Source organism: Equus przewalskii, chromosome 4, assembly GCF_037783145.1.
Source record: "Equus przewalskii isolate Varuska chromosome 4, EquPr2, whole genome shotgun sequence".
Taxonomy (NCBI): Eukaryota; Metazoa; Chordata; class Mammalia; order Perissodactyla; family Equidae; genus Equus; species Equus przewalskii.
The window spans coordinates 64841825-64869099 of NC_091834.1; the positions used below are offsets into that span (position 1 = coordinate 64841825).

Genomic DNA, 27275 nt, shown 5'->3' on the forward strand with positions numbered 1-27275 from the left:
CATAAATTCACAAATCCATAGGCACACCACTCAATAGCCTAAATAAATAATACATCTTGCACTTATACTATTTTCCAAACTAATGTAAAAAGTATTTAAATCATTTCACTCTTCTGTGTAACCCTCCAGTGGAAAGACGGCCTTTCCATCTGCTCCAAATAAACATTACAATGACTAAAAGGGACTACAGAACCAGCTCCCTCCACATCCCACCTCCCATTATTAACTGTCTGGCCTTATCCCTTCCACTCTGCTCCCATCACAATGGCCTCCTCACTACTCCCCAGATAGGCCAGTACTCTCTCATCTTAGGCAAAAGATGGTCCTACTTTCACATGATTATCCACAAGGACAGGGTCTTTGTTTTACTCACTGGCACATCCCCAGCATCTATAAGTACCTGGCATGCAGTAGGCCCTCAGTATATGTTGTTTTAATTGAGTTGAACAAACTGAAGACCCAGAATAAATGTCTTGGCCAAAACCTTACCATCACTGGAAAGGGAACAGAGGAAGGGAGGGAGGGAGGAAGAGAAAAGGAGATAGAGAGAGAGAAAGGGAAAAGAAAAGAAAAAACAAAAGTCCCACAAATTGGCAAGGACAGAAGTTTGTAGTTGTCCTTGGTAAAAGATGAATGACAGTGTTGTCTTTGAAATCCTGCCCCTATCTAAGAGTCACATGTGTTGGGAGAAGTCTGGAGACATGACTGGTGAATCAGGAAACTTAGAATCTAAAGCCAAATTGCTGATCTATAGTTCTGCTATGTTTTTCATTGAAAGAACAATTTCTAAACATTTATTAAAGTAAAGATTCAGCTTAGCAACCTTGAGCCTAACAATTAACCTTTCAGTACTTCCATTTTTATACACACATCTAAAGGCTTTTCAATCAGCATGCTAAAAATCTTGCAGAATCAACTCATGGTGCATCCATCTTACCTTATAAGGGAACATTTCAAAGGCAGGCAAAATTGTTAGCTTTCATCTTAGCAATAATTCTCAATAAGGACAGAATCAACATTTAATTTAAAAAGATTGATAAGTGAAAACATCTGCATAATTTTTATTATGAAAGGTATAACTTCAATATTATTGATCTTTACTGTGAGCAATTAATAGCTCCTTTATTGCATTTTTACCTTTCAGCTCCGAATTTTAAATTTCTGTTTTAAATAATTTGATTAATCTTATATACTACACATTTTGCAGTTTTTTTGTTAAGGCAACAATTTTCCCTTGTAAAACCATCTGGGAGAATATTTTAAAAAGTATATCACGTCTATCTTAGACTGAAGCACAGAGAAAACTAAACAATGGAAATGGAACTTAAAAGGAAGTTAACAATTCACAACTATTTTTTGGCACATAAACCACTCACTCACATGATTAAAATAACTCACCTAAGAATGAAGGGTACCAATTAGAAACCCACTAGCAACTCCAGGGAGCAAAATTCTGTCGATGCTCTAGAATAAAGTTCACTAAATGCATGACTAGGTACTCCCAGAGCAGACGCTTCCCCCCATATAAAAATTATATATTTGGGGCAACAGTTTTAAAATTCAGAAAAAAATAGGGTGTGAAACTCTCACAATCTGAAAACCAAAATAAATATAAAATTATAACAAAATGGTTTTCAGTTACTTGAGTTACCATTATTTTACTCACAACTGCAGTTTATACTCTCCATTTTAATATGTCATTACTCAAAACAGTCACTTTTCTAACTCTATAGCTACAGTTACTGATATAAGTACCATTAACAACTTGACTATTTCAGTTAAACTGCTAATTCTCATCACATTTAGTTTACCTATTCCTAAGCAGAAAGTGATGTCTAAGCATAAATACACCAAGTAGCTGAAAAGTATCAAAAAGAAAATCTACCAACCTGAAAAATGAACTGAATAGCTTGAATTTCATTGTTAAAAACTGAAAAGACTTTGTAAGGAACAATGTTTGTGCTACATGAGTATCAAAATTATAAGAAAAATGTAAGCTCAGAAATTAATTATCCTTAATTTACACTGAGGTTTAACACAGTAGCGCTTCCTGCTTAACAGACAGTAGTCTTTAAAACTGTGTCTCAGAGGCCAGCCTGGTGGCACAGCGGTTAAGTTTGCACATTCTGCTTCAGCAGCCCGGGGTTCGCCGGTTTGGATCCCAGGTGTGGACATGGTACCACTTGCCAAGCCATGCTGTGGTAGGCGTCCCACATATAAAATAGAGAAAGTTGGGTACAGATGTTAGCTCAGGGCTGGTCTTCCTCAGCAAAAAGAGGAGGATTGGTGGCGAACATTAGCTCAGGGCTAATCTTCCTCAAAAAAAAACTGTGTCTTGGCTTCAAAATTTTCAATAATCCCTTTCCTCCAACATCTTATTGTGGGCACTCAGTGCTGCTTTCTTCCATTGTTAAGCAGTTACTTCCTATTTCTTAGCTCATTCTCACAGAATCTGTGCTTCTAAATGTTGTATGGTCCACACTATAACACTGAGCAGCATCCATAGTCAAAAAGAGCCACACAATTGTGGGGTTTTTTCCACTCAAAATTCAGACCACGCCAATTAATTGATATCATATTGAAATCATTTTTTTGTCAAATGCTCTAATCTATAAGGCCACTCTAGCTTTAAATTTCTGTGATTCTAAACACTAAGTATGTGATGGTTCAAGATCCATTAGTAACCTGCTGAATAACAGAAGAAAGTTGAACCTTGACTCTACAGTTGAGTTCTAGTATGACTACTCTTAGAGCTTTGTAACATGTGCATATTCAAATACTGTAGACACTTAGTGTCTAAACACACAAAATGATTACTACTTCACTCAAAGCAAGCTTATCTTTCTTTTCTTTCCCTCATACAAAACTTACCATAAAAGGAAATGAGACAGAGATATATTACTAGAAATTCATTTACAACTATGATTAATTTAGTGGAAGGATTTCATTGGCACCTTGAATTTATATTAGAATTTAATTTAAGCTAAGTTATTAATAATAATACAACCTAACAATTACATAGGAGTTACTGTGTATCAAACATTATTCTAGGCACTTTACACATATGAATTTATTTAATCTCCCCAATAATCCCATGAGATGGGTAACGTCATTACACCCATTTACAGAGGAAACTAAGGAAAATGAAACTAAATGACTTGCCCAGGTCACAAAGCCACTAAATGGCAGAGCCAGTATTTGAACACAGGTAGCCTGGATTCTGAGTCTATGCTTTTTACAATACCGTTGTCTTTAGAAAGCCTTTAGATATGTGCAAATTTATAGGTATAATAAAATATTCTGCAAAGGACACTTAAAAGTATATCAAAGTTTAATGTAAATACATTAAAATAGAAATGTTCTATCTAGCTCCTACAACAAAAAGTTATCCCCACACAAGGAGGTTACACTATATCTATGGCTGGCTTATTTCTATTATAACCAAAACATAAGCTTTCACAGTTTTAAATTATATAAAGAATTGATACAGACCCACTATTTCTTCAAATCACTAAAAGATACATCACCTACAAGATATAATGGTCACGAAAAGTTAAAATAAATGGTAGTGTTTAAAATTTGAATCAAAATAAGATGAAACACTTGAAAAATGCTACTATAGATTAAATTTAAAGAAATTAAATTTAAAGAAGAAACCTGTATGTCTATAAGTAAAATCTAAAATTTCTAAAAATATTTGACTGACTCCTAAAAAAGAAATTTGGATTTCTGGAAATTAAATCCCCTAAAGATTTTAAAGACATTTGGTGACTACCTACCTCTCCGTGGTTGAAAAAGAAGCACAACACTGTGACTAGGCCTCCCAATCGGCTACCGCTGGAAAAGAGGATAAGAAAACGTTAACTCGAATAACAGAAATCCAGGTCAATCCTAACAAAACCTTGAAATAACATGATAACCTTCCAGTGCTACAAAAAGTTTCAGCCACACTAGGACTCTACTATGCTTATTTGAGAGACAGCTTATTTCCTCTAAAATATCATTAGTCAAAACAAGTTTCATATTTTAAAAATCATTTTCCATCTTCAAAATGTACAGAAAACACAAAAACGGACAGGGAATAAAAATTTCGTAATAGTCACGTTACTGTGCATCTTGCAACCTGATCCTTCTTCTATTTTTAATTCTTTAGTACCACATATTTATTTGTGTATTATTTCTGTTTATTTGGGACACATGACATACATTCAGCAAAGGGAAGGGAGAAGTGCAAAAAAGGGCTTTATGGGGCCTGGCCTGGTGGCGCAGTGGTTAAGTTCACCCACTCTGCTTTGGCGGTCTGGGCTTCATCGGTTCAGATCCCGGACGTGGACCTACGCACCACTTATCAAGCCATGCTGTGGCAGGCGTCCCACATATAAAGTTGAGGAAGATGGGCACGGATGTTAGCTCAGGGCCAGTCTTCCTCAGCAAAAAAAGAGGAGGATTCGTGGCAGATGTTAGCTGAGGGCTAATCTTCCTCAAAACAACAAAAAAAAGGGCTTTATGGTCACAAAGTTGGAAAACACCACACTGTCTCTTGTTCTTGGTAATTCACAAAGCACCTGAACACATCAAAGATTTAACTAATTCAGTATTTCTCAAACCCTATCCCCAAGCTACTTTTCTACAGAACACACTTGGGGAACACTAGGGTACAGATAAAGTTTTATCTTTCATTTGTTTTCAAAAACTTGTGAAATAGAACACAAATACCAAAATATGACCGTCAGGCTTATAACTCTAGCTGAGAGTCACAATGGTATAGCATGGCAGGCCTAATAACTAAACCTTCATTTGCTCAGTAAGAGTAAAACATATCCCCCACTCTCCTCCCTGTCTGGCCAGAAGCCCCTGGGTAGGGTAAAGTAAGGCTGTTTTCGGGTTTGTTCCATCATTTCTTTTATCTTTACTCTTGAAATCATCTTACTCTCTTTAGCTCATGCTGCTTTCTCATTATTTTACTCAAATATCCTTCCTTCCTTCTACCCATCCAACAAGTATGTGTATAACAGAGAGGTAACAAAGAATCAGACGTAGGTCTTCTAGGCCATTACACTTACTCCTGGGGACGTGTGAATGAGGAAACAAAGAGGAAGTACAGGAAAGAGCGGGGATAATACGTGTCACAAGCACCTCCACCCAGGAGGAGACAGGAAGGGCTGGGTCCCCAGCACAGGTCAGTTAGCCTTAGCACAAGAGAGTGAAATCTGCACGTTTAGTGGCAGGTAGCACAGCCACTTGCTGCTCAAGAGAAGAGGTGGCAGAGCTAAAGGTTTGAGAAAAAGGAGGTATCTGAAATACCACTTGTAACAAGGGAAACAGAAGGGCTGCAGACACATCTGTAAGGGACCAACTGAAGTTGAAGACCACAAATTCAGAGAGACATTAAATGGTAGGACTGTGTGATTTTTCTCCAAGAGTTATCAAGCTAGACTGGCATAAATGAAATATAAAGGGGCAAAGAAACAGCATATTGGCCAGAAAGTGGTTGAAGGGATAGATCACAAAAATGAAGGACAGATAAAGGAGCTAGAAAGCAGGAGAGGCCAGGGATCAGAAGGCAGGGTTCTCTCCTCAGAGGCGCAGCACACATGCTTCAAAAGACCAGCAAACAGGCAAAGCCCAGGCTTCATTGCGAATGATGAAACATTAGAAAGATTAAGAGTGGATTATGGGTTAAATAAATAAAAAAATAAATTTTAATATTTTGAACTTATTCTAACAAGACAAAAAGTACAGAGGTCTACATATTTTAAAAATTGGTTTCCTCCTTGTCACCCTCCTCCATCCTATTTACCTAAGATAATCAACAATAACATTTATGTGTCCATTCTTCCAAATCTTTCTCTATACCCATAAAAATATATATATTAATGTAATCATACTAACATCCCTCTGTAATGTGTTCCTTTTCTAATTAATCTATCATGAAGATTATTCCTAATCAATACATGTAACCCAAGGCATTCTTTTCAATGGATGCCAAATATTGCATAGTACAAAATGTACTTCAATTTATTCAGCCCTTTCCCTATTACACAGATATTATACAGATATTTTTCAGTTTCTTGCTACAATAAAAAAAAATGTTAAAATAAACATTCTTGCACATGTAAACACTGGTGCTTTTATTTCTACGGGATAGATCTAACTGTGAGACCGCCAAGCCAAAGAATGTGAACTTTCCAGAAAATGCTATGCCAGTCCACACCCACCACAGTATACAAGGGGTCTGTTTCTCTACACAGCACCAGGTGTGCCCAGGCCCTTTTACATTTTGCCCATCAGAAAGATGGAAACATTTTTCTCATTGTTATTTGACTTGTATTTCCTGCCGACTTGTCCAGAGCATTGTCTTAGTGGGGTTTTTTGACAGTATGAGCTTTCTCTTCTGTGAATTGCCTGTTCACATTCTTGTTCATTTTTCTATTGGATTGTCTGTTTCCCTATAAAGGTTAGGGATATCAACTTTTTGACTGTCATATGTGTGACAAAGCCTTTGATATAATCTATGGTGTATTCTGCCAGAAAGAAATTTTAAATTTTATGTAGTTAAATGTCAATATTTTCCTTTATTTCTTCTGCACTTCCTGTCTTGTTTGTGAAGGTCTTCCCCATGTCAAAATGATATAGTGTTCTAAACTTTCTTCTAGGATCATTGTTTTTTTACACTTAAATCTTTCATCCATAGAAACGTATGTGTAAAGTCCTAATTTTGTTCTCTTTGAAATAGGCAACTATGCTAATACTATTTATCAAATATTTCTTTTCCCAGTGAAACGAAATTCAGTCTTTATCCCATATTAATTTCTTACAATACTAGAATCTGTTCTATTCTAGCCAATAGATTTAATTCTATAGTTTTTGTATCACATTATTTTTATTACTATAGCATTATAGCAATTTTAACACATGATAAGGAAAGTTCTCCACCCCCAACCACTCTTATTTATTGATTTTTTGTGTGTTAGGAAGATTGGCCCTGAGCTAACATCCATTGCCAATCTTCAACTTTTTGTTTGAGGAAGATTGTCACTGAGCTAACATCTGTGCCAATCTTCCTTTATTTTATGTGAGACGCCGCCACAGTGTGGCCAGATGAGCAGTGCTAGGTCCGCGCCCAGGATCAGAACCCACAAACCCCAGGCCACCAAAGCGGAGCACACGAACCTAGCCACTGCACCACCAAGCTGGCCCCCTACTCGTATTTTTAAGATTTTTTTTATGTAATTCTAACCAGTGCCCCTCCCTCAAAAAAAAAAAAACTGTTGGGTTTCTGATCAGAATGTCACTAAATTTACATATAATTTGGAAAGAACTGTCATTTATATGATGGTAAGTCTGATCATTCAGTTGGATAGTTTGTCTCTCTGCACTTATTCAATTCTAATTGTATTTCTTTGGATAAAAATTTTATGGATTAATGTAGCAATCAAGTACCTAGAGTTAAAACTTCTAGAAATAAAAGAACATGATAAAATCTGATCATGGTAGAGTATTTTAACATTTTCAGAATTTGGCAGGTCACATAAGCTAAAGGAAACATAATAAGGATTTGAATGAAATAATCAACAAGATCAATTTTATGACTATATATAGTATTTTGACTATAAAGAGAATATATATTATTTTTTTATGTCCCTGGTGCATCTGGCTGCAAAGAAACCTCATTCTCTGATTGAAATCCAAAATAACCTAAAACACAAGAAAGATGGAAAAAAAAAAACGCAAAAACAATACTTTGGGAATTTAATGTAAAATTCACTCTTAAAAATCCCCTGGAACAAAGAGAAGTCAAAACTGAAATGTTATCACCTTAGTTTTTGTTAATGGCAGAGTAAAAAGATAGGGATGGGGATGGTAGCAAAGAGAGGACAAGGACAGAAGAGTCATTAATCCAGTTTCCTGACCAAACCTCAGGAATAGGTGTACCCAAGAAGTCTCCCGTCCTCACTCAACTGCCGGGGCTCTGAGGCCCGACCTTTTCCTAAAGGCGGAACCAGTGTGACAAAACTCGCTCTGCACCAAGTTACCGTAAAACAGATTATGGTCCAGCATCAGCTCAATACAGCCAGCTCTGCTCCACTCACCAGGGAGGCAGATTTTCTGGAATGTTTTCAGGCCTTGTAGAGCCAGGAGGGGAGAATGAAATTTGCTTATCTACAAGGAATGCTCTGAGTTACAATCACTATGAAATGACGTAATCTGCAATAATCTAAAGCAGTGTCCTTAGTATGTGCCTCCTTCCCTTTGACCCTCAGAGACTACCACATAGGTCATCTTATGTTTGCTAAACAGAAAAGATGGAGTAATCAGAATAGTTAAAACTGATTTCCATTACAGTTGATCAGTTGATATTTCAGCATTTCCTAGTGGTTAAAAAAAAAGTTTTTCTGCAATACTACCACCAACTGTTAGAAAATATGAAAGTTCCTATTGTGCAAATTTTAAAGCATTCTAAGTTTGCTAATTCTACCACATTTACTTATACACCTCATTCACCTTTTGAGCCTCTATTTCCTTAGATATAAAATGAGAGGGTAAGAATGCAAAAGATCTTAAAAATACTTTTCAGTTCTGACATTTAACAATTTTACAATTTTCTTCTTTAGTACATCCTTAAGTGACGGATTCAAATCAATCATCACATTTTGATAGGCTTCATTAATCATTAAGGTTTTTACCTCTAGTTACCAAAGAATGTTGAAACATGCAAAGTTCAATGTTCAGAGAAAAAAAAAAGTAATCATAGTTAATTGAAAACAACATTAAATAACTCTTCAAGTTTTCTTGTTACATAAATGCTTAAGAAGGATAACATGAGAGAATAATTTGGAAATCATGGAATTAAAAGAATTCCAGGCTCAAGTTTGAGATGTCAAGCTTCAGCACCCCGCTAGCTGGATGAAGAAATGCCCAGCAGGCCTGGCTGAGAGCTCAGCACATTCCCCTAAACTTAAGGTGGGTACTAGGGAGCATTAAGGAAAGACACAGAAAGTAAAAGTGAGGAATGAGAATCAGGAAGCCTGAGAAAAGTTCTCAGCTTAGTCCTTCCAGTCTGTTACAAGCAACTAATTAATGCCTCTAACTCTGTCTGCCAGGGCCAAGACACAATATTTTATTTACTAGATTGTGAACTTCCCAATTCATCACTGTAGCTGCCAGTGCCTAATACAGAGTCTTGCCAATGGCAGAAGGTCAAAAGATATCTGAGGAGGAAATGAAAACATAAAAACTATCCAATCAAAACTGCTGGCATTCGTGGGGTTTTTTTGAAACTTGTGGTCAAACACACCACACCTCACATCGTTACTACCCTTGTTTATCAGCCCAGATGTGGGCTCCTGCTCTCATCAGCACCGTGTGCTCAGTGGAGCCCCAGCTGTGACCAACCACCGCAGTGCTTGACTCCCCTTCCAGACCTTTTACTCTGTCCTCCGAGCCTCCCTTCCACGGTGAAGAGCTTCCTTCCCCAGCGCCCCCAGCCTCTACCCAGATGCTTCCTTCTCCTCCTGCCTGGAAACCTCACTCTCCTCCAAGAAAACACTTCCCCTCGTCACTCCATCATGCTCTTGTATGGCTCAAGGCCTGGAGGTGAGGCCAGTAGCCTCCTCTATGGCCACTTGCAGACAGCACTCCTGGAAGCTTCATCAGCCCCTGAACTCGCTTCTCGCACTTGCCCTCCTCACAGCTGTTATCTCCCAACACTCCAACTCATTCCCCACAATTCACAGCTGTTCTCCTTCCTACAGGCATGCCGAGCTTTTTACTCTCTGTTGAGAACCACTGGAGAAAATTACACCAGTGTGAAAACGTGTGCTCCCCTAAAATTACCGAACAAAAAACACCTGTCAATCACAAAGCCTCACGATCACTGCTTCCCACAGATCTCGAAGTCAATCCACTTCTCCGCATCCCACTCCCACTACACTGGCTCAGGCAGCCATCTTCCACAAGACAACTGCAACACCTTCCTGCGTGGCTTCACTATATCCAGGCGTGCTCCCTCCACAGAACATTCTCTACACTGGAGGTAATGCCACCTTTAAAACTAAGTTAACCCAATCAGGCTAACAGCATCCACTCACTCCTTCATTGGCATCCCACAGCTCTCAGGAGCAAATCCAAATACCTAAATGTGTCCGAAATGCCTTGCAGAATCTGGCCACAGCGTACACCTCCAGACTCCTTTCACTATTCTCCCTCCTACCCCAAAACCTGGGCTCCAGCTATACTGTCCTTGTCACAGTTCCTTAAACTAAATCACACACTGCAATGTGGAAAATGGCCTGGCGGGGAGCAGGACTGGTGGCAGAGCTGAGGCAGCCTTAGTGAGAGAGAAGGCCACGGTGTCCCGGGGAAAGAGAAGGCTGGGGTGTCCCAAGGAGAGAAAATGCCGGGGTGCAAAGACACCAGAGGTATCCTGAAGAAGGAAACCAATAGGATTTTGTGACTACTTAGATTTCGGAGGTAATTGAAGAGGAAAGTCATGGATATCTCTCAAAGGGGTCAGAATCGGGCAACAAACAGTATGGTTAAGCCATTTGCTGAGCCAGTGACATAAAAGGGGGCAGGTTTGGGAGAAAGGACTCCAATATTTTCAACCAATAACTTTCATCAATTTATGCATACTGAAGAAAAATGCTTTTCTTTTAAATATTCATATACAACCGTTAGACCAAATGATTAAAGATGTGCAGGCAGGCCAAGATAACACAACATGCAAAGGAAAAAAAAACACGGAGCTGGAAAAGTTTGAGCTGGTACAATCTGCAGCCTGCTTAAGACACGTTTTTAGCCAAAAATCCAGCTTGCATAAACAGTAAATGCTTGATGTTTTTAATGAAGTAAGAACAAAAGAAATAAAACAATGGAAGCAAAATTGGCATAAAAAGATAAGAAATTCAAGTTTTCCTTAAAAGGTATGGGATTGGGGAGAAGTGAAGAGCTCACATAAAAAGCCAGTCTGTTCTGCCACAGAGCCTAGAGAACACTGAGTCACTTCACAGGTAACTTGCGTTGGATCACGAGAAGAGAGTAGGAAAATGAGTTATACTAACTATGACTATTCACTTTAGGATAGAAAGGGGGACATCAAGCAAAATTAAAAGGGAGGCTTGACTAATCTTCCAGGCCCTCAGGGCTTCTGGAACATATTTAGAAATAAAGTAGTTTAAAAGAAATTGTTCCTGGTATCAAAGAAGCCACTACAAACCTCCAAAGACCAAAGAAGATAAAAGAGAAGAACAGAAAATCAGAGGATGAATGTGTTGTTCTCTGTGACTGGTCCGCTCCTCAAGTGAAGAAAAGGCATTTTCTGATGACTAGTTATGTCTACAAAAGAATGGCCAGGCTTTTCTCACAAAAGCTGAGAAGCAATGGAAAACTGAGTAGAGACAGAGAGAGAAAGGTGAAATATTCAAAAGAGGAAGAAGAAATCAGGGACAGATCAGAGTGGCCACAGTGATACTGAGCAGCAGACCTTAAATGCAGAGAAGTTCATTAGAGTTTTCGTCAAAAAGCTACCTTGGGGGCTGCCCGGTGGCGCAGCAGTTAAGTTCACCCCCTCCCCTTCAGCAGCCCAGAGTTCACCAGTTCAGATCCTGGGCATGGACCTAGGCACTGCTTGTCAAGCCACACTGTGGCAGGCATCCCACATATAAAATAGAGGAAGATGGGCACAGATGTTAGCTCAGGGCCAGTCTGCCTCAACAAAAAGAGGAGGGTTGGAGGCAGATGTTAGCTCAGGGCTAATTTTCCTCGAAAAAAAGAAATAATAATAAGCTACCTCAGTGCAATAGGGGAATGGAAAGAGGAACAGAGACTACTGGACTCTGCCCGGGTGAGTGCCCTGGGGCCCTCACATATACAAATGTCCACTTACCAGAGGCAGGGGGGTGGGGAATTGTCACTGGTATCTGTGTCACTTCCACACTGAATTGGTTAAGAATCAGATGTGCCTCCTCCACTCTCTCTTCTCCTGTCTGCTGGCCTATGTAGAGGCTGCTGAGGCTGGTAAACGAAGGAGCTACAAGATGAAAGGAGCCTGACTCTCTCCAAGCAAAGTGCCTTACAATCTGATCATTCAATAATAAAACACACTAGTCAGTAAGGCCCAACCACCTTACAACCTTCTAACCAACTTTTACAAGCTACCTCATTCTTAAATATAAATGTCAAGCTAAGGATCACCAGACTGTGAGGAAGCTTTCAATGTGAAAAACAGAGACTAAGACAAATTCACAGGGGACCTGGAGTTAACAAAGACAAGGCAAGAGGCAGAAGAAAATTTCAAGCTCAAAATTCTTTAGGAGAGCTGGAAATCTTGCAGAAGGTACAATAAAACATACCAGAAAAAATAAGGGAAGAAAAAAGCTAAGAAAATTAGATTTCAATCCAAGAGTCCAACATTCAAACAATAGGACTTCAAGAAACAGAGACAATGGAGAAGAGAAAGTCATCAAAAGAATACTGGAAAAAGTTTTCCCCAGAACAGAAGAAGGCAAGAGTCCAGATGGATAGAGCCCACAGAGTGTCTGACGAAAAGAATGAAACAATATCTACCACGTCATGACCTTTAAGACACTAAAGAGGAAAAGAAGAACCTAAGCCGCCAGAAGGAAAAAATGAGCCACATAAAGAAGGAATTGACGGCAGAATAGCACCTGACTTTTGAAAAGCTGTACTGAATCTTAGAAGACTGGGGAACAAAGTCTGAGGGAAAATAAATTACCAAAACCAGGCAAACCAGCAATCAAGTATAAAAGTAAAATAATGTTCCAACATGCAAGATAAATTTTTTTTTTAATTACCTCCATGTACTCTTTCCTGAGAACTACCTGAGGATGGGATCCTCCAAATGAAAGAATAACCAAGAAAGAAGGCAATATAGGACTCAAGCAATGGTAAATCCAACACAAGAGAAGAAATGGGAACTCTCAGGGTGGTGGTGAGCAACTGTCCCAGGACCACAGCAGTACGGCGAGCCTAGAGAACGCCCGGACCAGGGTTGAACCAGAAGGGCAGAGGGCTACAGGAGGGAAGTCCTGGAGGTGGGAGAAGGAGAATTGAAATGATGGATTTTATACATTTGGCAAAGTATAAAAGTAAGCATGCTACAGTTCAGTTGCAGACTTGGAATTAATGGGTATACAGAAAACTAAGGAAAACAAAATATTAGGCAATTATTAACTACAAGAAAAAAATTGTTCCCAAGTAAACAATTATTTACCCTACTTGACTGAGCAGTGAGCGATATTTATATTGTCATCATAACATAAACATGGACTACTGGTTTACACATTAGAATCACTGAGGTGTCAAAGATCTGAAAGTGGTTACTCTGGACAAATGGATGGGTGGGTGGTGGAGACAGATGGAGCAAGGGACGGCTGCTGTGTGTCGCCTCAAAAAGCCAAATAATGCCACAGTCAGGTACGTACACACAAAATAATGACAATTAAGCTCAGAAACATACTAATAAGTATCACACCCAGCTCCAGAACACAATAATAGAAAGAAAGTTGTTCGATGAACTGATTTGGGAAGCTGTTGATATTTGTCAGACAAAGAGATATGAGGAAAAAAAAATCATAAAAGTTTTCCAGACAACATTAAAATAGATGTTCTTATTTACCACGAAAAGAAATAAAATAGTGTATCTTATTGATTTGGGGCTTGGAGACTATTAGAAGAGAAACTTTTCAAAAAATAGACTGAACCCCTACAAACTGCCAGATCATTCAAAACCATGGGGCACAATTCTATATGGAGGATGGTGAATCGGGGAGAGACGTGCAATCACTGAGACAGACATGCAAGGAAACAGAAACATCATACACAGTATGCTCCTTTCATTCTAATTTGCAAAGCATTAACAAAATGGTTCTAAGAAAAATAATGAATGAAGCAGCTATTAGAATGATTACAAAATCACAAGTATGAGAACGAAAAAGGGGGCAGAACAGGATCTTAATAAATGCCAATACTAGAAAGAGTAAAGTTCTACATGTCAAACTAAAATAAACAATGCCGACAGAAGTATTAGCACAAAAACTGCAACATCCTGGCAACTTTAGAACCTTTAGGAAATTAACTATTCCAGAAAAGAGAGTGCAAAGTCTAGATCCTTCAAAGTGCCATTTTTCTTTGAAACATTTTAGATGAAACTTTTTTATGAAATATAAATACCATCTCTTTGGAAATGGAATAAACAGCTTTTTATTCATTACTCAGGGTCTTTAAATATAAATTAACTAAAGCTGCAGAAAATTGAATTACTATCGGAAAGAACATTTCAAAAGTATTCATCTCAAGACAGCAGAACACGGTGGCTGAAAGCACACACTGGAGCCTGTGTTCAAATGCCAGCTCTGCAAATGACTAGCCGCGTGACCTTGGGAAAGTTTTTTAATGTCCTTGTGCCTCAGTTTCCTCCTCTATAAAACAGCTAACCTATCTCAGAGGGTTACTCATAAGGATCAAATGAGTTTATGACTATAAAGAGCTAAGACTAGAGCTGGGCACATAGTAAGTGCTATGTATGTGTTTCTTCAGTAAACAAATAGTCTTAAGTAAAGACTGGAATCTGCAGAGGGAAAGCTTCAGATGAGTCCTTTGGAAAAATATTTCCTAAACTGGTAAATGTCAATAAAGCTTATGTGATAGATAATAATATACTATTATTGTGCCTTTCATATATGGCAACCATGACCTAAGGGTTTTTTTCAAAAATTTATTTATTCACTTGATTCAATTAAAAAATAGTTTCTGAAGGCAGGCATTCTTCTAAGTGCCTTGCAAACATTACCTTATTCTGTTCTCACAGAGAAGACAGTGCCTCCTAACTCATTTAGGTCTTCCCCCTCGTACTCAATCACTTCTTAAAAATTCTTCTATCATCTTCCATTTCAGTTAACCTGATAAAACACTTCACCTCCCCATTACAACCCTGAAAGACCTTTGTCACCTCATATTTTCTTTTATATCTGAAGGCAAAACAAAGAACTGGCAGTCACTCTAAGTTCTTCCCACGTCATTTATTCAAATTATATAAAAACTCAATGTTAACAGGTTCCACCCACAATTTAGAGATTCCATACAGCTCTTTTCTTCTCTAGTCTTAATCATGACACCCTAGGATAGCCAGACATCTAAGGGAAGCTTCCAACATGGAAGGTTGAACCCAAAAGATATAAAAAAGCAAACTAGAGGATGCCAAGGTTATTCAGTGAAGAAAAAAAATCATTCATATCCTCAAAGAGAAAGATAATGAATCCATGAAACAAAAATACTATTTTTTGAATGGAACATTCACAGAACAAATAAAAATTCTTGGAAATTAAAAGCATGATAACAGAAATGAAAATCTCAGTAGAAGGGTTGGAAAAATAAAGTTGACAAAATTTTCTAGAATGTAGAATAGCAAAGATAATAAAAGTGGAAAAAGACACGAAAATTAGAGGACCAGGTAATGCAACATCCAAATAACAGAAGTTCTGAAAGAGAAAACAGAAAGAACAAAATAATTGAAGAAATAATTCAAAAAAGTTTCCTAAAAATGAAGGGCATAAGTTGCAAGATTGAAACGACCCATCATATGTCCAAGATAATAAATGAGAACAGATCTATACCAAGACATATTGTTGTGAAATTTCAGAATCATGGAGACAAAGAGAAGATTCTACAATCTTCTAGAGAGAAAAAGGGGAGAAAAGGTCACAAAGGTTCAGCAATCCAAAGAACAAGGAATGCCTGAATAACACCCCCAGAAACAAGACAATAGTGTGATGCCTTCAAAATTCTGAAGGAAAATGATTTTCAATCTAAAGTTCAATACTCAGCCAAACTATCAATCAAATATGAAGGCAAAGACATTTTCAAATACGTAAGGTCTCAAAAATTTACCTCCCATCTAACCACTCTCAAAAACTACTAGAGAATGTACCAAAGTGAGAAAATAAACCAAGAAACAAGAACAAATAGGATAGAGGCACAAGAGATCCAATATAGGAGAGCAATGAAGGAAATCCCAATTGGATGGAGAAGGAAAATGCCAAGATAACAGACAGTCACCAAACAATAGAAAGCAGTGAGTCCAGAACCAACTATGGACTCACGCCTAAGATCCTCATGTTTTATTGAACCTGAGGATAATGCCCAGGTGAGCCTGGAACAAATTCTTGTCTGTATTTTGTCTTGGCTCCTACTTGCCTGACTGTCGGCATCAGCTAAAGGCATCCATTTCACCCACAGAAGCTGTCCTGCTTTGGTATGCTCCTGAGAGCCAGAGTACACAGTGGTGAATTGAGAAACAGGGGATAGCTCCTCGCCTGATGATATTTCTGCTAGACATTGAGGACCAGGCCCACACTGCATTTCTTCCAGATGCCCCTACTGAATGAGTCCTACATTTATCCCAGAAGTAGCTCACGACCTTGCCCACTGACGTCCTAAGCAGTAGCGCTCCTGGTTAAAAACCTATGTGTGATTTCTCAGACTGGACCACAGACAATTACAAAGGTTTACCTGACAGGCCTCACAGGGAAAGCCGCCCTCCCCACACCAGTTGTGGTGCAACTGAGGGATGTGAAGACATGGCTTGTTCAGCTATCGTCTTCTGGAAATTTTCATCTAATAATGGAAATACTGCCCCTTCCTTACACAGCTAGGTTTGTGCTTGATGCTCAGTTTTTCAAAACTAAAAAATATATCATATTTGAGGATACATACATAGGAGGTAAAGTTATAAAGAAAAGCAAGGAAAATATTAGCCCAAAAGTTAGGATGTCATTTCCTCTGAGGTTGGGAGAAGGGAGGAATTTTAAGTGAACGAAAGCTTCTAATAATGACTTACTTCTTAATCTGTGATGGGTACACTGGTGTTCACTTTACTATTCTTTAAAAATGTTATATAAAGATTTTATACAATTCCATAGGCAGGACACATTTCACACATTAAAAAGTTTTTTAAAAAAGGATAATGGGTGATAGAGCAGATAATGTACTCAAATCATAAAGATACACAAAACATAAATGAGGAATTTCATATAGCTTATAAACTTCACAGGTCTTATAAGACCCCAACAGTAAAGTTCAGTAAAGGTATTCCACGGAGCACAGCAAACAAAAGTCCAAGTAGGCAGCACTGACTGGAGAGGGACCAGGCAGTTCAGACGGACAGACACGGCATGAGCTGAGTTTGTCCCGCAATGAGTCATCAACCCAACTCACTGCCCACTGTTCTCTCCAAAACAGCTGCTCAGATGATGCTTAATCTAGAATGAACCAAATGAGAAAGAGCCTAAAAACCAAAACGGGGTATTCTCTGGGTACCCTGAGACAGGACACTGAGCGGGAAGGGCAGATTCTATTACAAGATTTAAAAATCATACTCGAGGGGCTGGCCCCGTGGCCGAGTGGTTAAGTTCGCGCGCTCCGCTGCAGGCGGCCCAGTGTTTCGTCGGTTCGGATCCTGGGCGTGGACATGGCACTGCTTGTCGGACCACGCTGAGGCAGCGTCCCACATGCCACAACTAGAGGAACCCACAACGAAGAATGCACAACTATGTACCGGGGGGCTTTGGGGAGAAAAAGGAAAAAAAATAAAATCTTAAAAAAAAAAAAAATCATACTCGAACTAAGTGCTTTAATGACTCTGCTGTATCTCCCTTGTCTCAGGAAATGTGGGAAATGTGGGAAAGGAATTTTTGTCCATCCTTCAGCTATGGTTTTAACGATGGATGTAGGAACTCTAAAGATGGTGGCAGCTGTAACCAGGGAGAGACTCTGAAGAGAAAACGAAGCACAAACAAATAGAGACACAGGCTCTTGGGTTGGCCACAGCACTTCTCTGTGAAAACCCTGGGTGATTTTATGCATCATTTTACCATCCTAAGATTAAAAACAAACCAACAAAACAATGGCTTGGCTTGGTCACCAGACAATCATTGTAAAATGAGGTGGTAGGACAGGTGGATGGGACCATGTCCTCACCACTGGTGAGATTGGAGCGCAGTGGAGGAAGTTATAGAAGTTTTAAAGACTAGATTAGGGGGTGAGAAGGAGAACCCAAGGGGCAGTCCAACTAAAGAGTCTTGTTTCGGGGCTGGCCCAGTGGTGCAGTGGTTAAGTGCACATGTTCTGCTTTGTCGGCCTGGGGTTTGCTGGTTCGGATCCCGGGTGCAGACATGGCACTGCTTGGCAAGCCATGCTGTGGCAGGTGTCCCACATATAAAGCAGAGGAAGATGGGCACGGATGATAGCTCAGGACCAGCCTTCCTGAGCAAAAAGAGGAGGATTGGCAGCAGTTAGCTCTGGGCTAATCTTCCTCAAAAAAAAAAAAGAGTCTTGTTTCAATTTTGTTCTTTGAGAGGGGAGGGTAAGGATGCACGTATTCCTAGGCAGATGGCAGGAACCAAGACAGATGGACTGAAGGACGGCAACAATAAAAACTAAATGGTAGCAAGTAGGGGGACACTCTATAACACCGACAGAGGACTGAGCCTTAAAACAAAAGCATGTCTTCCAATGGACATCCCTCTTTCGGGACTAATTCTGTCCTAAATTAATTTTCCACTAATAGAAATATTCACCCTCAAAAAACTAGGTTTGTTTTGACTTCCTTTGAATTCCAAAGCCAGGCAAAATGACCAAAACCAGCTACCTGAGGAACTACACACACCTCTGGGACATGGATACACACACATACACACACACAGCCTCTATCAGAGAGGTGACAGAGACGGGAAACAAATGGAGCAGCAGGTGGGGAAGGACGGAGAGGTGATATGTAGAAACAGGCCTTCTTGGTTAAAAGGGCTTTCAAAGTCCCAATTTCAGCTTTCATGAGGCCCAAATACTTGGTTTCCTGTCCCTAATTCCACAGACCTCTGTATCCCAGCATTGCACTCCCTCTTTTATTTGAGCTGGTCAGAGTATTTCTGGTGCACTATTTCCAAAAAGAAAGAAAAAAATCCTGTTTAGAAACCCTGTCATTATTTGTACACATCTTCTATATCAATAAAATTTATAATAGATTTTATGTACGTATGTATGTATTTTTTCCAGAGAGAGCTGGCTCTCTGGAACATTTACCAACACACCACTCCCTAAGGGTAAATAATTAATAGCTATATATACCATCCAATATACTCTTACTCAATAATGGCTTAGCTAGAGGGAACCCCAAACACCAGAATACTACTAAAATCAAAGTAAGTACAAGGAATAGAAGGGTTAGTATTACTTGCTCGGTATTTGCCCTTGAGGTCCAATAAGAAAAGCTTTTCGCATTTATCAATAAGAGAATTTCGTTCCCCAGGAATATATACAAAAGCAGCAACGGGGATTTTCCTAAGTGCCTGCCCACCACTCTCTTATGTCCCCTCCTCCCTACAGAACAGAGACGTTCACACTCAGGGTCTTAAGAAACTGTCCTCCAGAAACTGTCAGTCTGCAGCTGAGAAACAGGGTATCTTCTGCAATAAACACCTGTAACTATGAATTAACAACACAGTGTTTAAAAAAATAAAGAACAACAAATGTTTTAAAGAAATACTAAAATACTGAGAATTCCAGAAAAAGAGATACATCATGAACAGTCTGTGTTTGCAGAAAACATCTTACTTCATCTCCTCAGGTCAGAGGATGGCAGCCTGACCCCATTTCACCTTTTGGCTATGTTTTCGACTTTCTCTTCTACTTCCATCCCTGCTGAAATTGACTGGCTTACCTGACTTCAGAAACTTATGTCTGTATTATTTTTAAACAAATATACTTCTGGATTAAAAATGTCATACTCAATCTGTCTATAAATTTCTAATCTGCTAGACAAATCTCAACTTCTATTTCTCAATACATCACACAATTTATAAAAAGATTCTAAACACAATTTTAGATATCTCCCTCTTTATTCTTAACCCACATGTTAAGAAGTCTGCAGCTTTATCCCACTTTATAAAATTAGAAGGGTGACTAACTAACCATCAAGGAAAAAAACATCAAGAACGAACTAGTAATTTGAGTTGAGACCTCTAAAAATACTCACGTCAAGAACATTTAGAAACGCAACAACAACAAAAAACTGATAGAAAAGAAGTGATAGAAGACTTCATTTAACATAATATAAACCAGGATCACCACTGACGGGATAATTACACACCCGCCCTTGGGGCACAGGGCAATAGTCAAGGCTTTCTAGAATATGAGTGGCTCCATAATGCACAAGAACTGGACCCCTAATTGGGGATGAGTGGGGCTGGAAAGAACCTTGATTTTAGGATGTGTTTGGACCAGGCTAAAGAGATTATTCACAATTAAGAAAAAGCTAGAAAACAGAGCAAAGGGAGAGCCAGAGAAATGAAAATGTGTGCCATGACTGCAGCATCTATATGGAAGCGCAGCTCCAGAGGGCAGACCACCGATAGGTAAAAGAGTCAGGCAACACCCAAGGGGCCACTGGGGCACAAAGCAGTAAAGTGGGTGGAGGTGAAATAGGCTGCAGCCCTGGGAGCTGGGAGAAGAGCCAGAAACAGCTACTTGGAAAGACCGAAATACTCTAAGGTAAGTCACTCCCTTGTGCTACCCTAAGCAGTAGTCTACAGATTTTTTTTACACTAAAACTACAATAAGAAATGAAAATTTACACTGTAACAGCACAAGCATGTGTATACACATATATACAACAAACAACAAACAGAAGTTTCTCTAAATAATACCTATCTTATTAAATGTAGTGCACTCTTATTTACATTTGTATTCTCTTCTTTCTCATGTAAAAAAACCTGCTGGGTTCACTCACTAAATTGATTTTAAAACCCTACGAGGTCGTGCCCTGCAGTTTGACAGACACTGTGTTGAAGCAGTCACTGGCTGACCTTGGGGACAGATGGAAGTCAAGGGTCTCCTGAGATCATAGCTGGTCTTGAACACTTTCCCCTCTATTGATCAAATTTCTGATTTCCCTCACTTGCTTTGGAATAGGTTTCAAACCAGCCTGGCATTTAAGTCTTTCTTCAACCAGCTCCATCCACCTCTCCAATCTTAATCTTCCACAATGCCACTCAATAATCTGCATCCAAGTAAAACGGATCTCTCTCTCCCTGGGATTCTTTCCTCCTCCACCTGTCCAGAATGCTCCGATCTTCTAAGGGTGGGCTAAAGAAACCCCTCCACACAGAACAAATTTCTCCTGCCTCCAGAACCGTGGGCACTTGACCTTTGCTGTCTATCTTCCATTCACACACAGCACCGCCATCTCCCATCTCAACCCATGGCCATACTCACAGAACCCAGTCATGCAGGATCAAAAAGAAACCACTTGATTATACTTTAAACGTTGACTGAACAAATGAAGATGCATCTCTGCGTAAAGAGAAAAGTGCCGACTGGGGACTACTGAGCCTGAAGACTGAGGAATCTCAGGTCAGGGGCCCAAACCACCAAGAGCCCCTCATCCAAAACCAGAAACTCGTGTTCTCTGCAGCAGATAGTGCACCTTCAGCCTTTGCAACAATGGTTATAACAAGCATTAGGAAAAGGATGCTGAATGTTTACTTTAATAAATGTTTAGAAATTCTTCCTTCAATGAAAAAAGTAGCAGAACTACAGATCAGCAATTTAGCAGTAATGTCATGTTCCCATATTTTAATTTCTCCTACTTAAAATCTAATCTACCAAATGTAATAAAGCTATCTAGAAGACAGATGGGCAGCACTTAGCAAAATGAACAGATGCCCCCAAGTTTCTCCACCCTGGGCTCGTCAGGATACAAGGCCTTGCCTTCCCTCAAGTCAGCCCCCTCTTCTGATTACCAAATACTTTGGGTTAAGTTATTTGTGTCTTGTTTCAAAAGCAAAATTTTCACATCATCTTTTAATAATGCATTTTCATTTGTCTCCCCCAATAAAATACTTAAAAGAATTTTCCTAGAACTAAGTCAGAAATATTAGCATCAAAGTATATTAAATCTATACGCAAATATACTTTAAATTGATCTTCTAATACCTTCCTCATTTGACAAATATTTATCAAGTAACTGCTACATACTCAAAACTGCACAAGGAACTCAATAGATCTTTAAGGTACTAAACTGAAAATCCACACTTCCAAAGCAAAGAAGATAACAGTCTAATAGCTGTTTCAAACTCATTAACTCAAATTGAAAATTATATAACTATGCTCATATTTTTGTACTACAAAGGATCAGTAAGCAGTAAAAAAGGAAATTCTAAAGATATTGTCATGGTAAAATAGTTCAAGTATACATTGTGGTGAATTGTCCAAAAAAACAAAGAAGAAAACTAAACATAAAAACCCTTAGGAAATTTGTCAATCTTTTAGTTTTAGGAATGTTGCTCAACTAGGAAGCAAATCAGGTCAGATATTAAACATCTGCATAAAATATATTTCTATTATAACATTAGCAAAGTAAGGGCCATTAACACCTTCTGATAATAAGTGATCCTTTCCTTTATATTTTATGTAAACAATATATACTGCTTATGCTCAGATGCCTATGAATACTTAAAATTTATCAAATATCCCCGCCATGCTCTATTTAAGCCTCTAAAACTATTTTCAGTTTGGCTGGCCCTGCCAAAGGTGAAATCATTCAAATGAGAAATACTTTTATTTATACAAGTTGACATTTTAAAACTGACAGTTACAAAACTGAAAAGTTAATGATTATCTCACTATTTTTATTATTCTAGTATATAATATTATAAACATATACTAAAATACTCTCAATGAAGTCTTACCTTAAATATGTGCCATATATGAAGAATAATGCCATCATTAGTCCATTTAAAATAAAAATTACAGCAACATAAAAGCAAGCAGGATCTCCCAATCCTTTAAAAATAAACAAAACATATGTTCTAACTATAAATTACTTTAAGTGTCTGGCAATTTATATTAAAATGTGCTCATTTTGAAAATGGTTGCCAGATATATTAAATGGTTGTCTTGGTTCCCATACAAACACATGACACTACTGAGGAACACAGATGAGAACAGGATGGTAGCTACATAGTTTTAAAACAGAGCTGCAAATTTGCAGACACTCCTCCTGGTGAGGTGTGGGATCATGCCCCAGCTTTTGAGACTGGTTGGCTTGTGACTGCTTCAACAAAGGATGGCAGAAGCCATACTATGTGACTTCTGAGGCTAGGTCATAAGAGGCCATGCAGTGCCCAACTTGGAACTGGAGTATCATATAAAAAGCCTGACCACCCTGAGGTACCATGCTATACAAAAGCCCAAGTTGCACAGTTAGGGCACATGTAGATGTCCCAGGTGACAGTCCCAGCTGAGCCCAGCCCAGGGGCCAGAATGTAAGTGTAGCAGCCTCTAGTTAATTCCAGTCTTCCCAGCCATTTGAGCCTAGTAGAGGCCCCTGACATCATGGAAACAAACCCAACCTTGCTATGCCCTGTCCAAATTCCTGACATGGAGAATCCACAGCATAATAAAATGTTGTTGTTTATACCACAAGTTTGGGGTAAGTTTATTATGCCGCAACAGATAAAGACCAATATCATAGAAAGAAACTTGCCTTCACAGCTTTCAATTGGACTGAGTCCTTCCCCTCTGGTAACTGTCCAACATATCTTGGTTTGAATACCAATCAAGTCCATTATTTTGGTATAAATTCGGTACCAGCTGGCTAAGATTACCTATTGTTTAAAAAAAATAGAGACATCATAAGAAAAGCTATTATCGTCAACAGTTTCATTACTAGAATATTTTTGAGGCATTTCAATAATTATCAAATTCTCCCTTCCTGTACCATCCATTTGGCAACTTTTAAATCTAGTAAAATGAACCTCCCAATCCCCTACACAGATTCTCCACTGGTCAGTCTTCAACTGTTCACCTATGAGTAAGAACAAAATATAACAAGAAACATGCAAGATTTGTGTTTTTCAAAAGCTATAAAAGTCTACTAAGCTATATAAAAGAAGATTTGAACAAACAGAAAGATACTAGGCCTTTTTTGAATAGATCTGATTTTTCAAGACGTAAAATCTCCCTAAAATTAATTCATATACATAAAATACTGCTAATCAAAATCCCAAGTGTCTATCTAGAACGGTTATCTAGAAGAATAACAAGGAGACAACTGAAGAGAATGTCCTCACAGATATTAAAATTTGTTACTGTAAATAATTAAAATAAATAGGGTGATACGGACACAAGAATAGCCAGGCACATCAAAGTAACCATGGCGGAAGCTGTGGAGTGCCACCCAGATCCCCCTTCAGCGCTGAGGCACTCACTCCTCCAGCAGCGAGGAGGGTTGGCGGCAGACAGCTCTCAGCCAAGACCCTCTATGGGGACTACCTTCTGCTAAAGAGAACACATTCACTAAAGTTCATACCCCCTACCCAAGGGCAACTGCATGCAATGTCTGACTAGTCAATAGGGAGGAATACAAAGGCCAGGGGCCCTTGACTCAAAGTAGGACAACTGCAGGGTCATTCCAGCTCTAGAGCTTCCCATGGGACTGGCTGAGGCGTTTGCTGTGACTACATCAGAGCCCAACTCCTCCTCTTGCCCCGCCCTGCTTCCTTCATCCCTCTTCAGGTGTTTCCCCTAAGGGCGCTCCCTAATACACTTGCTGTATGCAAATCTCTGTTTTACAGCCTGCTTCCCAGGACCTCAACCTAAGGCAATACTAAACACAAAGTCCAAAAACAGATGCAAGTGTACATGGATAATAATTTTGTACATGATAAAGAAAGCTATTTCAAATCAGTAAGGAGAAGATGAACCACTCATCCAAGTGTTAGGTTGCACAGAAGACCATTCTAAAAAACCACAAGGTTAGATTCCTGCCCCACACTGTGCATCAAAACAAATTCCAGATAAATTAAAAGTTTAAATATCTATTCCACGCAAATGGCAAAGAAAAGAAAGTGGGGGTAGCAATACTTGTATCAGACAAAATAGACTTTAAATCAAAAACTGTAATAAGAGACAAAGACGGGCACTACATAATGATAAAGGGAACAATCCAACAAGAAAATATAACACTTGTAAATATCTACGCGCCCAACATAGGAGCACCTAAATATATAAAGCAATTATTAACAGACATAAGAGGAGAAATAGACAGTAACACAATAATAGCAGGGGACTTTAACACTCCGCTTACACCAATGGATAGATCATCCAAACAGAAGATCAATAAGGAAACACTCGCCTTAAAGGACACATTAGACCAGATGGACTTAGTAGATATATACAGAACATTCCATCCAAAAACCACAGAATACACATTCTTTTCAAATGCCCATGGAACATTCTCCAGGATTGATCACATATTAGGCCACAAAACAAGTCTCAATAAATTTAAGAAGATCGAAATAATACCATGCCTCTTTTCTGACCACAAAGGTATGAAACTGGAAATCAACTACAGAAAGAAAACCAGAAAAGCCACAAAAATGTGGAGATTGAACAAAATGCTACTGAACAATGATTGGGTCAATGAAGAAATCAAAGAAGAAATTAAAAAATTCCTGGAGACAAATGAAAATGAAAACACGACATGCCAAAATCTGTGGGATACAGCAAAAGTGGTTCTACAAGGGAAGTTTATAGCAATTCAGGCCTACCTCAACAAAGAAGAAAAATCCCAAATAGACAATCTAAAAGTGCACCTAAAGGTACTGGAAAAAGAACAACAAACAAAGCTCAAAATCAGCAGAAGGAAGGAAATAATAAAAATCAGAGCAGAAATAAACGAAATAGAGACTAAAAAAAACCAGAAAAAATTAATGAAACCAAGAGCTGGTTATTCAAAAAGATAAACAAAATTGACAAACCCTCAGCTAGACTCACCAAGAAAAAAAGAGAGAAGGCTCAAATAAATAAAATCAGAAACGCAAGAGGAGAGATTACAACGGACACCTGAGAAATACAAAAGATAATAAGAGAATACTATGAAAACATATACGCCAACAAATTGGATAATCTGGAAGAAATGGATAAATTCTTAGAAACATACAGCCGTCCAAAACTAGACCAAGAAGATGTAGAAAATTTGAATAGACCGATCACCAGTAAGGAGATCGAAACAGCAATTAAAAACCTCCCAAAAAATAAAAGTCCAGGACCAGATGGCTTCCCTGGTGAATTCTACCAAACATTTAAAGAAGACTTAATACCTATCCTTCTCAAACGCTTCCAAAAAATTGAAGAGGAGGGGAGGCTTCCTAACTCCTTCTACGAAGCAAACATTATCCTGACACCAAAACCAGACAAGGACAACACAAAAAAAGAAAATTACAGGCCAGTATCACTGATGAACATCGATGCAAAAATCATCAACAAAATACTAGCAAATCAAATACAACAATACATTAAAAAGATCATACATCATGATCAAGTGGGTTTCATTCCGGGGATGCAGGGATGGTTCAACATCTGCAAATCTATCAATGTGATACACCACATTAACAAAATGAAGAATAAAAATCACATGATCATCTCAATAGATGCAGAGAAAGCATTTGACAAGATACAGCATCCATTTATGATAAAAACTCTAAATAAATTGGGTATAGAAGGAAAATATCTCAACATAATAAAGGCCATATATGACAAACCCACAGCAAATATCATTCTCAATGGAGAAAAACTGAAAGCTATTGCTCTAGGAACAGGAACCAGACAAGCATGCCCACTGTCACCACTCTTATTTAACACAGTACTGGAAGTCCTAGCCAGAGCAATCAGGCAAGAAAAAGAAATAAAAGGGATCCACATTGGAAAAAAAGAAGTGAAACTGTCACTCTTTGCAGATGACATGATTTTATATCTAGAAAACCCTAAAGAGTCCACTAAAAAACTTTTAGAAATAATAAAGGAATACAGTCAAGTTGCGGGATACAAAATCAATGTACAAAAATCCATTGCGTTTCTATACACTAACAACGAAATAGCAGAAAGAGAAATTAAGAATACAATCCCAATTACAATTGCAACAAAAAGAATAAAATATCTAGGAATAAACTTAACCAAAGAGGTGAAAGATCTGTACACCGAAAACTATAAAACATTGTTGAAAGAAATCGAAGAAGACACAAAGAAATGGAAAGATATTCCGTGCTCTTGGATTGGAAGAATTAACATTGTTAAAATGTCCATACTTCCTAAAGCAATCTATAGATTCAACGCAATCCCTATCAAAGTTCCAACAACACTTTTTACAGAAACAGAACAAAGAATCCTAAAATTTATATGGAACAACAAAAGACCCCGAA

At 38.6% G+C, this 27275-nt stretch overlaps 1 protein-coding gene across 5 annotated transcripts in view; it reads right to left on the reverse strand.

Moving 5' to 3' along the window:
* Positions 1–27275, reverse strand: part of DPY19L1 (dpy-19 like C-mannosyltransferase 1) — a 103216-nt gene that overhangs the window by 54805 nt on the left and 21136 nt on the right. For all 5 annotated transcript variants that reach the window (XM_070616225.1, XM_070616224.1, XM_070616223.1 and 2 more), the window contains 3 exons: positions 23561–23681; positions 22764–22857; positions 3780–3837 (listed from right to left, as the gene is read on the reverse strand). In XM_070616225.1, coding sequence (XP_070472326.1) covers positions 3780–3837; positions 22764–22857; positions 23561–23681 — 273 coding nt within the window. The remainder of the gene's footprint in view (positions 1–3779; positions 3838–22763; positions 22858–23560; positions 23682–27275) is intronic.